This window comes from Coregonus clupeaformis, chromosome 9 (assembly GCF_020615455.1).
Source record: "Coregonus clupeaformis isolate EN_2021a chromosome 9, ASM2061545v1, whole genome shotgun sequence".
NCBI lineage: Eukaryota > Metazoa > Chordata > Actinopteri > Salmoniformes > Salmonidae > Coregonus > Coregonus clupeaformis.
This window is the reverse complement of record NC_059200.1, coordinates 29518362-29531432: the sequence shown is the minus strand read 5'-3', so window position 1 is coordinate 29531432 and position 13071 is coordinate 29518362. Positions and strand designations below refer to the sequence as shown.

The following is a 13071-nucleotide window of genomic DNA, read 5'->3' as shown; positions in this document are numbered from 1 at the left end:
CTTTGGTCTTGGCCATAGTGGAGTTTGGAGTGTGACTGTTTGAGGTTGTGGACAGGTGTCTTTTATACTGATAACAAGTTCAAACAGGTGCCAGTAATACAGGTAACGAGTGGAGGACAGAGGAGCCTCTTAAAGAAGAAGTTACAGGTCTGTGAAAGCCAGAAATCTTGCTTGTTTGTAGGTGACCAAATACTTATTTTCCACTATAATTTGCTAATAAATTCATAAAAAATCCTACAATGTGATAATCTGGATTTTTTTTCCTCAATTTGTCTGTCATAGGTAACGTGTACCTATGATGGAAATTACAGGCCTCTCTCATCTTTTTAAGTGGGAGAACTTGCACAATTGGTGGCTGACTAAATACTTTTTTCCCCCACTGTACATAGAATCATACTCTGTGTAGTAAAAAGGCACACACTGTCATTCTAACACTTCTCTGGCTGGAACTCTTGATAGTAAGCTTAAGGTTGCAGTATAGTCTACATCAGACTGATAATGATCCTACACAATATACAGTTGCCTAATCATTTTCTGCTGGCTGCTGTTGATAACATGTCATCTCTGTACCAAAATTAGGCCTATGTCAGGTGGAGGGGAGGGGCAAGTTGCACAACTCAGAGTGTGTTGGCATTATTAACTTATGGGAAATACTTGTTCTGATGGGGGGACGGGGACGACGACGACGACTTTCCCATTCCATTAATTGACAGTGCTACAAAGTATTCAAATACAGGCATTCGAGTGGAGGGTCTAGGCCAGTGTTCCCCAACTGAATTTGGCCCGCGGGTGGGTTTATTTGCCCCCCTCCCCCAAGTTTTCTGAGCAAAGAAATTGGAATTGTCATTGTTGGCCATAAAAGACTGTAAAAACACCAGGAAATCTGCTCCAAGTGAAATCTGTTCCCAAGTATTCCCACCCATAATATAAAGACACGTGATCGTATACAAATGTAAGCAAGGTTTGAAATTATGATGTTTTAGTCAAACATTATATATGTTTGGGCTTCTTGCGGTCAATTTGGAGTCTACAAATTATTTGTAATTCTGTTCCGGCCCCCTGACCATCCGCTCCAGAAAAAGTCGGCCCGCGGCTCAATCTAGTTGATGGTCCCTGGCCTAGGTTATCTAAATACTTGTTTAGCGGGATCATTATGTGAGCAAAATATATGCTAAACATTTTCATACAAGTAAGATCAATATCTGCAAACTGTTTAGTCCCCTTCCCTTAAAATGACCATCATTCCCACCTGTCTATGTTGTTTGCTGCTTTCACTGGTGTAGGCTCTGTCGCAGCCGGCCGCGACCGGGAGACTCATGGGCGGCGCACAATTGGCCCAGCGTCGTCCAGGGTAGGGGAGGGAATGGCCGGCAGGGATGTAGCTCAGTTGATAGAGCATGGCGTTTGCAACGCCAGGGTTGTGGGTTCGATTCCCACGGGGGGCCAGTATAAAAAAAAAAAAGATGTATTCACTAACTGTAAGTCACTCTGGATAAGAGCGTCTGCTAAATGACTAAAATGTAAATGTAAATGTGTTTATTTCACTGCTATCATTGCGCCTCCTCGAACACCTTCCCGCTGCATCCCATCAAACCGCGCGATCGAGCGCGCGGGGTCAAAATTCGAACCAGACAGTGACAGTGGTGCTGATGAACAGCTCCTTGCAGAGTGCAGTGGACACACTTAGGCAGTCGGGTGACAGAAGAGGGAGTTTTGAAACGGTTTGGAAGGTTAATGAATGGACTCAAACTCAACGTTGATTCTTTCAGAACAGGTTAGCAAGGGGTTGTTTACACAGGTGTTTTTTACATTTCATGTAACGTATCTGATATCTAGCTAGCTAGCTAGCTCAGTAAATACATTTCTCATACTAGCATTGGGAGCTAACTTGAAACGAGCTACTGTAGCTAGCTAGACAGTCAGGTATGGGTCAGGTAACTAACGTTAGTTGAAACAGCTACGTAGCTACTAGTGTAAATGTAAAGCTAGCTGTATCACTGTGGTTAGCTAGCTAGCTGTTGTCTGGCAGTGTGCCAGGTTTGTCAAGTAATGTTAGTTAACGGTGGCTATTTCTGCGCCAGCATGACAGCGATATTCAGAAATTCTGAAAGTAATGTTAACTTTAATCATTCATCACACCTCATCACAGGATTTCAGGTAAAACTATCTAATGATACATCACCAGGCTGTCACCGGTCTGAATTAACTCTGAAAAGCTTGGAACCTTCAAGTTATTGTTTGCTAGGAGCCTCTCTCTCGCTCTCTCTCTCGCTCTAATATATCTTTATTTCACCCCCCCCCCCCTTCTCTCTGTGTGTCCCCGAAAATATGCAGAAAAAACCCATTACAATTAATAATTGTTGGTCTGAATGGATATGTCAGAGCCCATCAGCTCTGTTTTTTCAGCTCTGTTTCACTGTTGGGGGGGATCTATCCCTGGGTGTCTGGTGGAAGGGACTTCGGAGGGGTAGCCTCAAAATAGATACAAGGGGACACTGCTTGTAGAAACCCTTGGGGGAGGACTTGCTTGACTGCCTGTCTAATTTGTACTGGTAAGCAAAGGTGGTGGACACATCGTTCACACATCAAACACTTCTTCCTAGAGTGGAGAGAGTAAAGAGAGTAAAGAACAGCTTTTCTCCTCATCAATCAGAGCTTAGCTACATCAGCTACGTTATTGCTCAGTGCACTGGACCTGCTTGTCTATAGCCTTCTCGTTGTGTTTATTTGGAGTTCACCTAGCGACATTGTTGACAGGGAAGTAGGGATTTTTATTCAGGGAAGTAGGGATTTTTATGTCAGAAGGAATCATTATTTTGTGCTAGCTGAATTGAGGGGTATTCTTTGTGGCACTGTTACATGGATGTTTCCCTCAAAAAGGTTTGTGTTTTTTCAGATTTTATGTTAAGTTACTTTTGAAGCAATCAAGTTCAGAGATTGTTTTCAGTCAAATTGTCCTTGAATGAACTACAGTCACTTTTTTCATGCTGAATATTCTGTTCCCACAGTAATGTAACTTTATTGTAATGTTCTCACTGTAGCCTAATTTCTTATGTTTCTTAACTAGTTTCTTAACTTATAGCCTATGGCTCATTGAATGAAAACCAGATCAGCTCTTCAGTCATTAGCCTACTTACAATGGAGTTAATTCAACACATTGACCAAAACCTGACTGTCAAATTAACCACAATCAAACTTGTAATTGTATTGCCTATTACAGTTTATAGACCGTGTTTTCACATTATAGAACTTATAGTTATTAACCATTCCCTTTCTGGTTTGTGGGCATGACACTGACCACACAGGGTCTCTAAGCAACACTTTGTTTTTATCATGTGACTAAACATAAGAATGGGCCAGTTCATTTTGCATTGCCCAGTGCACCAGGTGGGTGGAGAGCTCATTTAAGGACCAATGGAATGGTCTAAAATGTGTAAACTCCACCCACCCAGGGCACCAAGCCACGCAAAATGAACTCGCCCAATCTGCCTACTGATAACAATGTGTGGGTGGAGCTCAAATGTTACGTTTGTAACTGTGAAAAATTAGATTCCCCACGAAAGACGAACTATTGTGAACTAACCTAACCAAATGTAAGACGAGACTGATGTCATTTTATACGCAAAAAAAAAAAGCTTTATAAAGGCAGGAGCGTGCATGTTATTTTAATGTCTGTTTAGAAGAGTCAACAGTATTAAGCCTGCTTTCCAAGCTCTTGCTCCTCTGAGGGAGTCTCCTTCACTAGAGCGGTTGGCTGTAGCGCAGAGGGTCTGGTGGTGACAGAGAGGCAGATGGTTCTTGTTTAACTCCCTTGACAATTAGCTGTCAATCAACCAGATTAATGCAGGCTCTGGTCATCATGGGGGTGGAGTGGAGTGGTTGGGGACAATCAGGTAACAGCCCTCTGGAAACAATAGAGCCACGTGCCGCAGGGCTGGGGACTGTCGTTTGAATGACTAATGATTATTCAACGGCCAGACCAACTGTTACAGACAATGTGCACAGTGTACCCGACCCTACTCCATACTGAATACTGTGGGGGGCTATGTATTTGTGATTCAGCCAATGGAGCAGTGGGCACCTGATGTTACATTACCTTATTTTTGAGTGTCTGGAACTGGAAAGTAAATCGTCATTGAAATAAAGGAAAGGGCCATTTGTGCAAATGGAGTTTGTAAAACTCTGTCAAAAAATAAACTAAATCAGAGAAGACACGCGATTCATGGGTTGCACCTTCGTCACTCGGTCGCATCGTTGCCATTGTTATCAACATTCTACAGATGCCGCAGCATATTCAAGCAATCTATCAATCAATCAAATGTATTTATAAAGCCCTTTTTACATCAGCAGATGTCACAAAGTGCTATACAGAAACCCAGCCTAAAACCCCAAACAACAAGCAATGCAGATGTAGAAGCACGGTGGCTAGGAAAAACTCCCTAGACAGGCAGAAATCTAGGAAGAAACCTAGAGAGGAACCAGGCTCTGAGGGGTGGCCAATCCCCTTCTGGCTGTGCCGGTTGGAGATTATAACAGTACATGCCCATTAAGGCCAGATTTTTCTCCAAGATGTTCAAACGTTCATAGATGACCAGCAGGGTCAAATAATAATCACAGTGGTTGTAGAGGTTGCAACAGGTCAGTACATCAGAAGTAAATGTCACTTGGCTTTTCATGCATTGAGTAGAATGCTTAGCTGGGCATCAGTCCTAAAATGAACATTTAAAAACAATATTGTGACGAAACGTGCACCATGAATAAAGTTTCAGTCTGTGACCTTTCTATAAACTGAGGGCTGCAGGGGTAACTTAGCTCCCTTACAGTAGATGTTAAGCAGCTCCTTTGTCTGTCGATCAGGCTGCTGACCACTGAGCTGTCCCAGCAGACTGAGGAGCTGCTGGGGGACATGCAGTCTCTGTCCTGGCTCACCACCGTGGACGTACCCAGGCTGCAGCAGATGGCCACAGGCAGACTGGCCTTCAACAACACAGGACCCCAGAGCAGCCCACTGGAACTACACCCAGGTTCAGACCAGCACAGCAACATGAATACAGCACTAGGACATGACACCATTGTCCCTCCCCATAGCAACATACAGAACAGTTATCTTGGAATGAACTACCTCAACAATGAAAATGGAAATGTAAGTATTCCAATAGGTTCTGTTTTTGTTTTGTGTTGTATTTGTCTTCGTTATTTTTAATCACCCATGTTCTTCCCTTCATATGTGTCTTTATCTTTCAGATGACAGGAGGGTACCCAGGAAGTGGTCTGCCTGCCTCAGGATACCAGTCCTCCCCAGCCCACTACTACCACTCCCCCCAGCAGGCCTACAGCCCAGCTCAGGCTGTCCAACAGGTAACATCCACAGAAATGTTAAGGAATGTTTCTGAACTCTTATGAACATAAGAGTTTATGACAGAGAGATGCATAGAGTATTTGTCTGCATCTCTCTATAACTCGTAATTAATGCAAGGAGGGCCTAATATGTCTCTTGGTTTCCTTTTTCCCAGCATTCCTCCAGCAGCCTGTATAACAGCCCCTCCTACCATAGCCATAACCTGTATGAGCAGCAAGCAGCAGGCATGAGCATCACCAACCCCCACAGCAACCAGGATCTCCTACAACAACCCAATGCCTTCCCCAAACCTATCTACTCCTACAGGTAGTGCAGACTAACACATTCACTTGGTCATTTTACATTGACATTTAATCGGTACAGTTTTAAAACAGTTTGTAAAGGGACTATCAAAAAACAGACTCAATTTGAACAATTGGAACTGAGCAAAAATGAAAATGGATGATATTTGACTGTTTTCACCAGCTGCCTGATTGCTATGGCTCTGAAGAACAGCCGTACAGGCAGCCTCCCTGTCAGTGAGATCTACGGCTTCATGAAGGAGCACTTCCCTTACTTCAAGGTGAGGAGCAGGGAGATGCCTCTTTACACACATGAGATTATCTGGGCTCATGGAAGTTTGGGAACATCAGCAACATTGTATATTATCAGTATGTGTTTAACTGATGTATGGTTCTCCACCATACAGACGGCGCCTGACGGCTGGAAGAACTCTGTGAGACACAACCTGTCTCTGAACAAGTGCTTTCAGAAGGTGGAGAACAAGCAGGGAGGCTCCTCCTCCACTCGTAAGGGCTGTCTGTGGGCCCTCAACCCAGCCAAGATCAACAAGATGGAGGAAGAGATGCAGAAGTGGAAACGCAAGGACCTGACTGCCATCCGCCGCAGCATGGCCAACCCAGGTGAGGATGGTAGAGCAGACGTGAAAAGACTAGCCATATTGTAGCAATTAGCCATTCTAATGAACAAACAGCACATAATGCTTATGTACATTTTTTATTTTTTTTTATTTTAGTCATTTAGCAGATGCTCTTATCCAGAGCGACTTACAGTTTTAGTGAGTGCATACATTTTTCATACTGGCCCCCCATGGGAGTCGAACCCACAACCCTGGCGTTGCAAGCGCCATGCTCTACCAACTGAGCTACAGGAGGCCACTGAGTATTCAAAAAATTAAGAGCACCTTCCTAATATTGAATTGCACCCCCTTTTGCCCTAAGAACAGCCTCAATTCGTCAGGGCATGGACTCTACAAGGTGTTGAAAGCGTTCCACAGGGATGCTGGCCCATGTTGACTCCAATGCTTCCCACAGTTGTGTCAAGTTGGCTGGATGTCCTTTGGGTGGTGGACCATTCTTGATACACATGGGAAACTGTAAAACCCAACTGCATTGCATTTCTTGACACAAAAACCGGTGCGCCTGGCATCTACTACCAAACCCTGTTCAAAGGCACTTAAATACTTTGTCTTGCCTATTCACTCTCTGAATGGCACACACACAATCCATGTCTCAGTTGTCTCAAGGCTTAAAAATCCTTATTTAACCTGTCTCCTCCCCTTCATCTACACTGATTGAAGTGAATTTAACAAGTGACATCAATAAGGGATCATAGCTTTCACCTGGATTCACCTGGTCAGTCAAAGAGCAGGTGTTGCTAATGTTTTGTACACTCAGTGTAAACTCATTGTTTACAGCTAATGTTCATGTCTCTCAGATGAGCTGGACAGGCTGATCACAGACCGACCGGACGGCTGCCGGAGGAAGCCTTGTGACCCCAGGATGACGTGTCTCCCCTCAAACCCCTGTGGTTCCCCTCTGTCTGGGCATCTGCAGGAATCCCTCCCCTTCTACCTCCAGGCCCAGAACCACACCCTCCTAGGAGACCCCAGCTCCCCTGTTCCCGGGCGGACCCCTCCCCTCCACGCTGTCCCAGACTACTCCCACAGCCCCTTCATCCAGCAGCAGCCCTACAGACAAGCCAACAGCCACAGTCTGTACAGCCTCCACCCTGATTTCACAACAGAGGTGGACGCTCTGGACCCCAGTATCATGGAGTTTGCCGGTGGGTTATTATGAGGATCGGAGGGATGTTACCATATGTTTAAAATGAAAATGGCATATTTGTTGAACACCTTTATCAAAACAGATAGTCTTGAGCATAACTGTCTGTTTTAACCCAAGGATGATTTGGTTAATGATCTGTTTTAACCGGTTATAATGTGTTTGTTTCTGTCTCTCAGGGAGCCTATGGGAGGGGATGAGAGAGGAGGGCTTCAGCCTGGAGACTCTGAGTACCTTTAACCACTCTCCTCTGTGCCTGTCTGACTGTGAGCTGCCTGGCCCCACCACTGGACAGCCCCTGGTGGACCTAGAGGTTTCAGGGCTGTACACCACCCTGGACCCGGCACCTGCTGTCCCCTTCCAGTACATCACCACCACAGAGGCTGGGGGCCAGGCCGTCGCCCTGCTCTGACTTTGACTGTGAAACACCAATATACACCAGGACAGATTATATGAAGAACACTGCTGTTGAACCTGCATGTCCCCACACCTACTGTATGAGAATCCTGAACGTTCCCCCACCTGACAGGATGTCTTGCCCCTTTTATGTCTATCAGATGTTTTTTTTAAACTGATTTCTGTTTCTCCACCAAAGCACTTAAGAAGCACACAAATCAGCTAGCATAGACATGTTTGATTGGGTCTATCAGATTTTTAGAGTGATGAGTATATAGTGTTTTTGTGTGTGTGATGGTTTGGAGGTAAAATGCAATGCCACTTTATTTCTACAAGAGCTGGAGTCAATGTTGTGAAGGTTGTCATCTGTGAAGATATGTAAAAGGTTGTCGGGGAAACTCATCTGTCATCTATTTCTTGTGGAGGAAAAGTCTTATTGATTTACTAGCTTGTGCAAACAATAATTTTTATTTTACCGGATTTGACTGTGGTATTGTAGCTTGATAGTCTATGTTTGTAGGACTACAGTACTGCTAGGCAGGCATTATCTCAGCGCTTTCTGTTTTGTTCATTTGTATTTATTTACTTTGCTCTGAGTATATGCTCTAAAATTACTCTTAAAGCCATGCCTTACAACAATAATTGTATATTGTAATATAGAGGACTTTTACATGTTAATGTATTTTAGAAATACTAAACATTTTTAACTAAAGATTATTTATGTAAAGGTATTACAGATATGTTAAAAGCCTTAGCAGATTCACCTGTTTTAAACTGACAATAGACTCCTGTGCCTACAAGGTATTTCTCTAACTGTAAACATTTTCAGAATAAATATTTTCAGATGCCAGATTTCTTGCAGGTTTTTCAGTGTTGTACTTATTCACACAACGCACACAGTGCTGCTGAACTAGAATTAAACGTATGATGCAAGAGCACCGTCTACTGTCAGTCTAGGGTATTACAACAAAGTGTATATTTTCATAGCCATACCGTACCAGTGGTGGCTGGTGGCACTTTAAATCGGAGGATGGGCTCATAGTAATAGTCTGGAATGGATTGGAATAATTTGAATGGTATCAAACACACCAAGCACACTTCCATGTTTGATACCATTCCATTCCATTGACTCCATTCCAGACATTATTATGAGCCGTCCTCCCCTCACCAGCCTCCTCTGTACTGTACATATCCTAAGTACCATTTGTAAAAGGTGTTGTATAATCCGTATGTAAACATAATGCATAATAATGACAATGGTACAATTAGGCAGTATGAGGCCAATGGTTTTAAGTTAATTGTCTTTTATATTCTTGTTCCTCCCTCTCCCAAAAAGTTGTTTACAATTATATGTAACTCCTCCCTCACCTTCCCTGCGGGCTTTATTCCTATTGGATGACTGACTGTAATTTGAGATACAATATGCCCCAGCAGGTTTAACCAACTCAACAACACCTGTTATGATCACAGGAGGTTGGTGGCACTTTAATTGGGGAGGACTGGCTCGTGATAATGGCTGGAGCGGAATGGGTGGAATGGTTTCCATGTGTTTCATGCCATTCCATTTCCTCCGTTCCAGCCATTATTATGAGCCGTCCTCCCCTCAGCAGCCTCCATTAGTTATGATACTGATGATTTGTCGCCACAGATGGTTTGTTTACGTTTCTACCGTTGTGGCTAGATGGGGTAGGCTTACAACAGCCCAATCTAGTGGTCGCGCCGGGGACAACAGTTGTTGACAACCGTAGCATTGTAGCTAAGCCTAACCCTAACCCTTTTCCTGACATTAACCTCATTCTCCTAACCTGCTACATTAATTCACCTGCGTTAGTTCTGCTGCCTTAATTACTGGTGTTTTTGAAAATTACTGCATTATTCTCTCAATCAGGGTTGAACCCAGAGCTTTCCTAAATGTGGTTGTGTGCAGTGGAGCTGATCAGGCTGAATCAACAGAACACACTGTTATTGTAGCACATCCACATTCTCTCTTGGGACAGTTAGATCTGTGAAGATGGCAGAGCAACAATAACGCTCAAACCAGGAACAAAACAAGTCTATTTGTAGCCCCGTCTGAGTTATAGAACTGGTTCCAGACTCAATTATTCTGAACCAGAAAATATACGGCCTTTTGTTATTAAAATGCTTACTGTTAAAGTAGTTAATTTTTTATGGAATGTAACTGATTCTGTGGAACCTGTTATTTTATAGCCAAGGTAACGGTTTCACTTTTTGACCAATACCAGGCCGTCCATTGCCAGTATAGCAGCTAATGTGCTATGCAGTGCTTATTTGAATTCCCTATAGTTGTGCTCTGCATCAGGGTTAAAAATCATATTTATAGATTAATTAATGGACATTGTACTCTGAGTTCCTCCTGATGAAGTCAAGGGCCACCTGCATTATGCTGATTGAGGTACTTTCTGTCCATCTGGATCATGCATACCATTGGCTGGCTCTGGCTGCTTGGCCTGTCTACTGCACCCCTGGTGGGCTCTGTTTTGTAAGTATTGCTACTCTGAGACCTGCGGTATCTATGGTTCTGAAACAAAATGGTTGACATTCATCACCAAGGTGGATGTTACTGAACACATAGGTAGTGGATGAAGTGTGTTACAGTATATGCATGTGTCAGTGTCTGTGTTCATGTGTGTGTCTGTGTCTGATACAGTGGCTGCCCGAGAGTGCCCACTTCCATGCGCTTTCGGGAAAATGCTATGAAAACGTTAAGACACATTGCTGCCGACAACGGGAAAACCATGCCCCATGGGGAACTAATTGCCAATAAACAGGTGAGACTGTATAGTTCATGTGGTGTGTGTGTGTGTGTGCATTCATGTTGGAAGTGTTTATCTGAGACCATCTGAGATCCTCTTGCTTAGCTTAGAACTGTGTTTGTGTATTCACAACACTTGCTTGGGTGTGTGCTTTTCCCATATTTTTGAGGCAGGAGGATCGTGGTAGGATCCGAGATCTCTCAACTCCTCATTATTGCAGAAGCACTATTCTCCTGTGGTTTATATGGTAAGTCCATTTTGCTCTCATTATTCTGGTATCTCATTAGCTCACCATCTCGATTCAACCAGTGCATCCTCTCCTCACAGTTCTGAAATTGAAAACCTTTGAAACCTAGAGTTGGGCCCTTCGTATGATCTCTGTGTTTGTATGGTTTCTGCCTCAGGTTTGCCAATGCCTTCTACTATGGCCTGGTCCTCCTGACCTCTGAGCTACTCCAGGCAGGAGATGTGTGTGGTTGTGAGTGATAGATGGTCTGCATGTTACTCTTTAAAAGGTTGAAACTTCCCTTTTGATAGTCACAAGCAGAAACTCCTACACCGCTCTAACAATGAAACATGTAAAACAGTCCTGCAAGCCTGCTTTTCTAGTTTCTTTTCTAGAACCTTTGACTTAATGTAAATGTTTTGTACCTCCAGTCATCACCCAAGGTGCCAAGATTGAGCCAAAGTGCGACCTGGAATGCAAATACTTGACGTTAGACGATAACAAAAAGCTACTGGGGACCACCTTAGCTGAATTTCCAACAACATTTAATGCATTTATTTACAGTAGATACAGTTCATCAAAGTAATTCAATGGAATGGAAGCTTGTGTTCTGCTGATATGTTGAGTGTGGCTCAATTAGTAGAGCATGGAGCTTGCAACGCCAGGGTTGTGGGTTTGATTCCCACGGGGGACCAATACGAAAAAGAATATATATATACAAAATGAGTGGGACATTCTGTATCTGTGCGGCCTTGTCTGTTTATTTTTTGTTCTGTCTCTGCAGGACTTTTTGTGATGTTGTTTGTGATCGATCAGATTGGCAGGAAGAAAAGCATGGCGATGTGCATTCTGCCCCTGTACTCTTGTGTTGGGAGGTAAATGCTCTCTTCACCTTGGCCATGTCCCAGATTTCAGAACCTTGGTAATCAAGGGCATTAACTCTTAACTGACCCAGTTAGTCCCTGATTGGCTGTAGAGACTACTCCCTTCTTCATTCCTGCTCTGCTGGCATCTCATCTCTCATACTCCCTCGCTACGGGTTGCTCTCACAGTTCATCTTCATCGCCAGAGCCTTCATCACTGGGGGATTCCAAGTTGTTTTGTCTGCACACCTGAGGTAAGCATATTTACATTTTTCCATCTGTAGATACTTGACATCTCAGCTTCTGCTGTTGAGGACATGAGGACGTTTTGTATAAACTATTCTTCCTGTAGGTATATTCCACAGCCACCAGAGGTCAGGGTGCCCTCCTAACTCCCTTTATGGCACATTTAATAATGATAATGATCTAAGACATCCTGCCCCCTCACCGAGGGCTCCTCAGCACTGCTAACCTCCAGCTGTTTTGGCCCATACAGGCGCTGCTCAAGAAGTCTGTGTACCTGACACTGTCTGTGTACTGCATCTGCTGCCTGCTGGCCACAGGAGCGTCCGTGCTGTTGCCCATTGAGACCACAGGCTGGGCCTGCAGGAGACTAGTCAAATCACAGCCGGCCAGGAGATGACCAAAAGCCAGACGTCAAGTGGCTCTGAGGTTTCACCAACACATGCCAGCTATGGATAATCCTATAACAGCTGACGAGGACAATAGGGTGGGCTAAGGTGTTGAGAGCAATGGATGGGACTTGATTATTCCCACTTCAGTCTTTTCAAGTCATGTCCCATGGATGCCACACAAAAGGACATTAAAGATGGGACCGTTTACAAACTGGAACGCCACGCAGACATTATTGGATGGGAATAGACCTCTGTTACAGCACATTAGCAAGACTACACTTACATTTGCACACCAACATTTTTGAACGGGACTTTGATGATTGAGTATTTATAGATATTGTATAACCTGAGAGGCAGTGGAAACCTTTCAAATTTCTCTTAATTTATGATAATTATTTAGCGATAATTATTTAGATAATTTAAGAGAATGTAGATGGCAATAATAAATTCCTCCACATCATTTTCATCATTGCAATACAATGGGTGCATATCTGTGCAGGTGCAATATGACTTCTAAGATTTGTGTACTATTGTTCCTTGCTTGAAGTTTTCATTAAAATGTGCAAATAATATGAATATCAATAAATGTCATGATAAATATCCTTTGGTTTCTGGTGAGTGTAGTAGTCTAGTCTGGCCAGAGTCACCTTGACGACATTGGCCCAATGATAGCGCGCACGCAAACCGAAGCAGCCAATCATAAGATCCGGCAAAGTGTCAGAACAGAAGCGCATGTCATTTCTGCTCCGCATGCA

At 43.7% G+C, this 13071-nt stretch overlaps 1 protein-coding gene across 3 annotated transcripts; it reads left to right on the top strand.

Annotated features, from left to right (window-relative positions):
• The first annotated feature begins 1641 nt into the window (after positions 1–1641).
• On the top strand, positions 1642–8754 carry LOC121573805 (forkhead box protein N4-like). 3 transcript variants are annotated; one of them, XM_041886111.2, is made up of 8 exons: positions 1642–1774; positions 4858–5143; positions 5245–5358; positions 5514–5665; positions 5825–5921; positions 6048–6261; positions 7076–7423; positions 7602–8754. In XM_041886111.2, exons 2-8 carry the CDS (start codon positions 4907–4909, stop codon positions 7832–7834), a joined length of 1395 nt encoding a protein of 464 aa, XP_041742045.2. In that variant the 5' UTR covers positions 1642–1774; positions 4858–4906; the 3' UTR covers positions 7835–8754. The 3 variants fall into 3 exon arrangements, with proteins under 3 accessions (XP_041742045.2, XP_041742046.2, XP_041742044.2); XM_041886112.2 differs by lacking the exon at positions 1642–1774 and adding an exon at positions 2478–2552; XM_041886110.2 differs by lacking the exon at positions 1642–1774 and adding an exon at positions 2564–2880.
• Positions 8755–13071: the final 4317 nt, after the last annotated feature.

What these genes read in the sequence shown, in the direction of transcription:
- LOC121573805 (XM_041886110.2), top strand. An exon ending in AAACCTATCTACTCCTACAG is followed by an intron (nt 5,666 to 5,824) that starts GTAGTGCAGACT and finishes TGTTTTCACCAG; the next exon opens with CTGCCTGATTGCTATGGCTC. An exon ending in AGCACTTCCCTTACTTCAAG is followed by an intron (nt 5,922 to 6,047) that starts GTGAGGAGCAGG and finishes TCCACCATACAG; the next exon opens with ACGGCGCCTGACGGCTGGAA.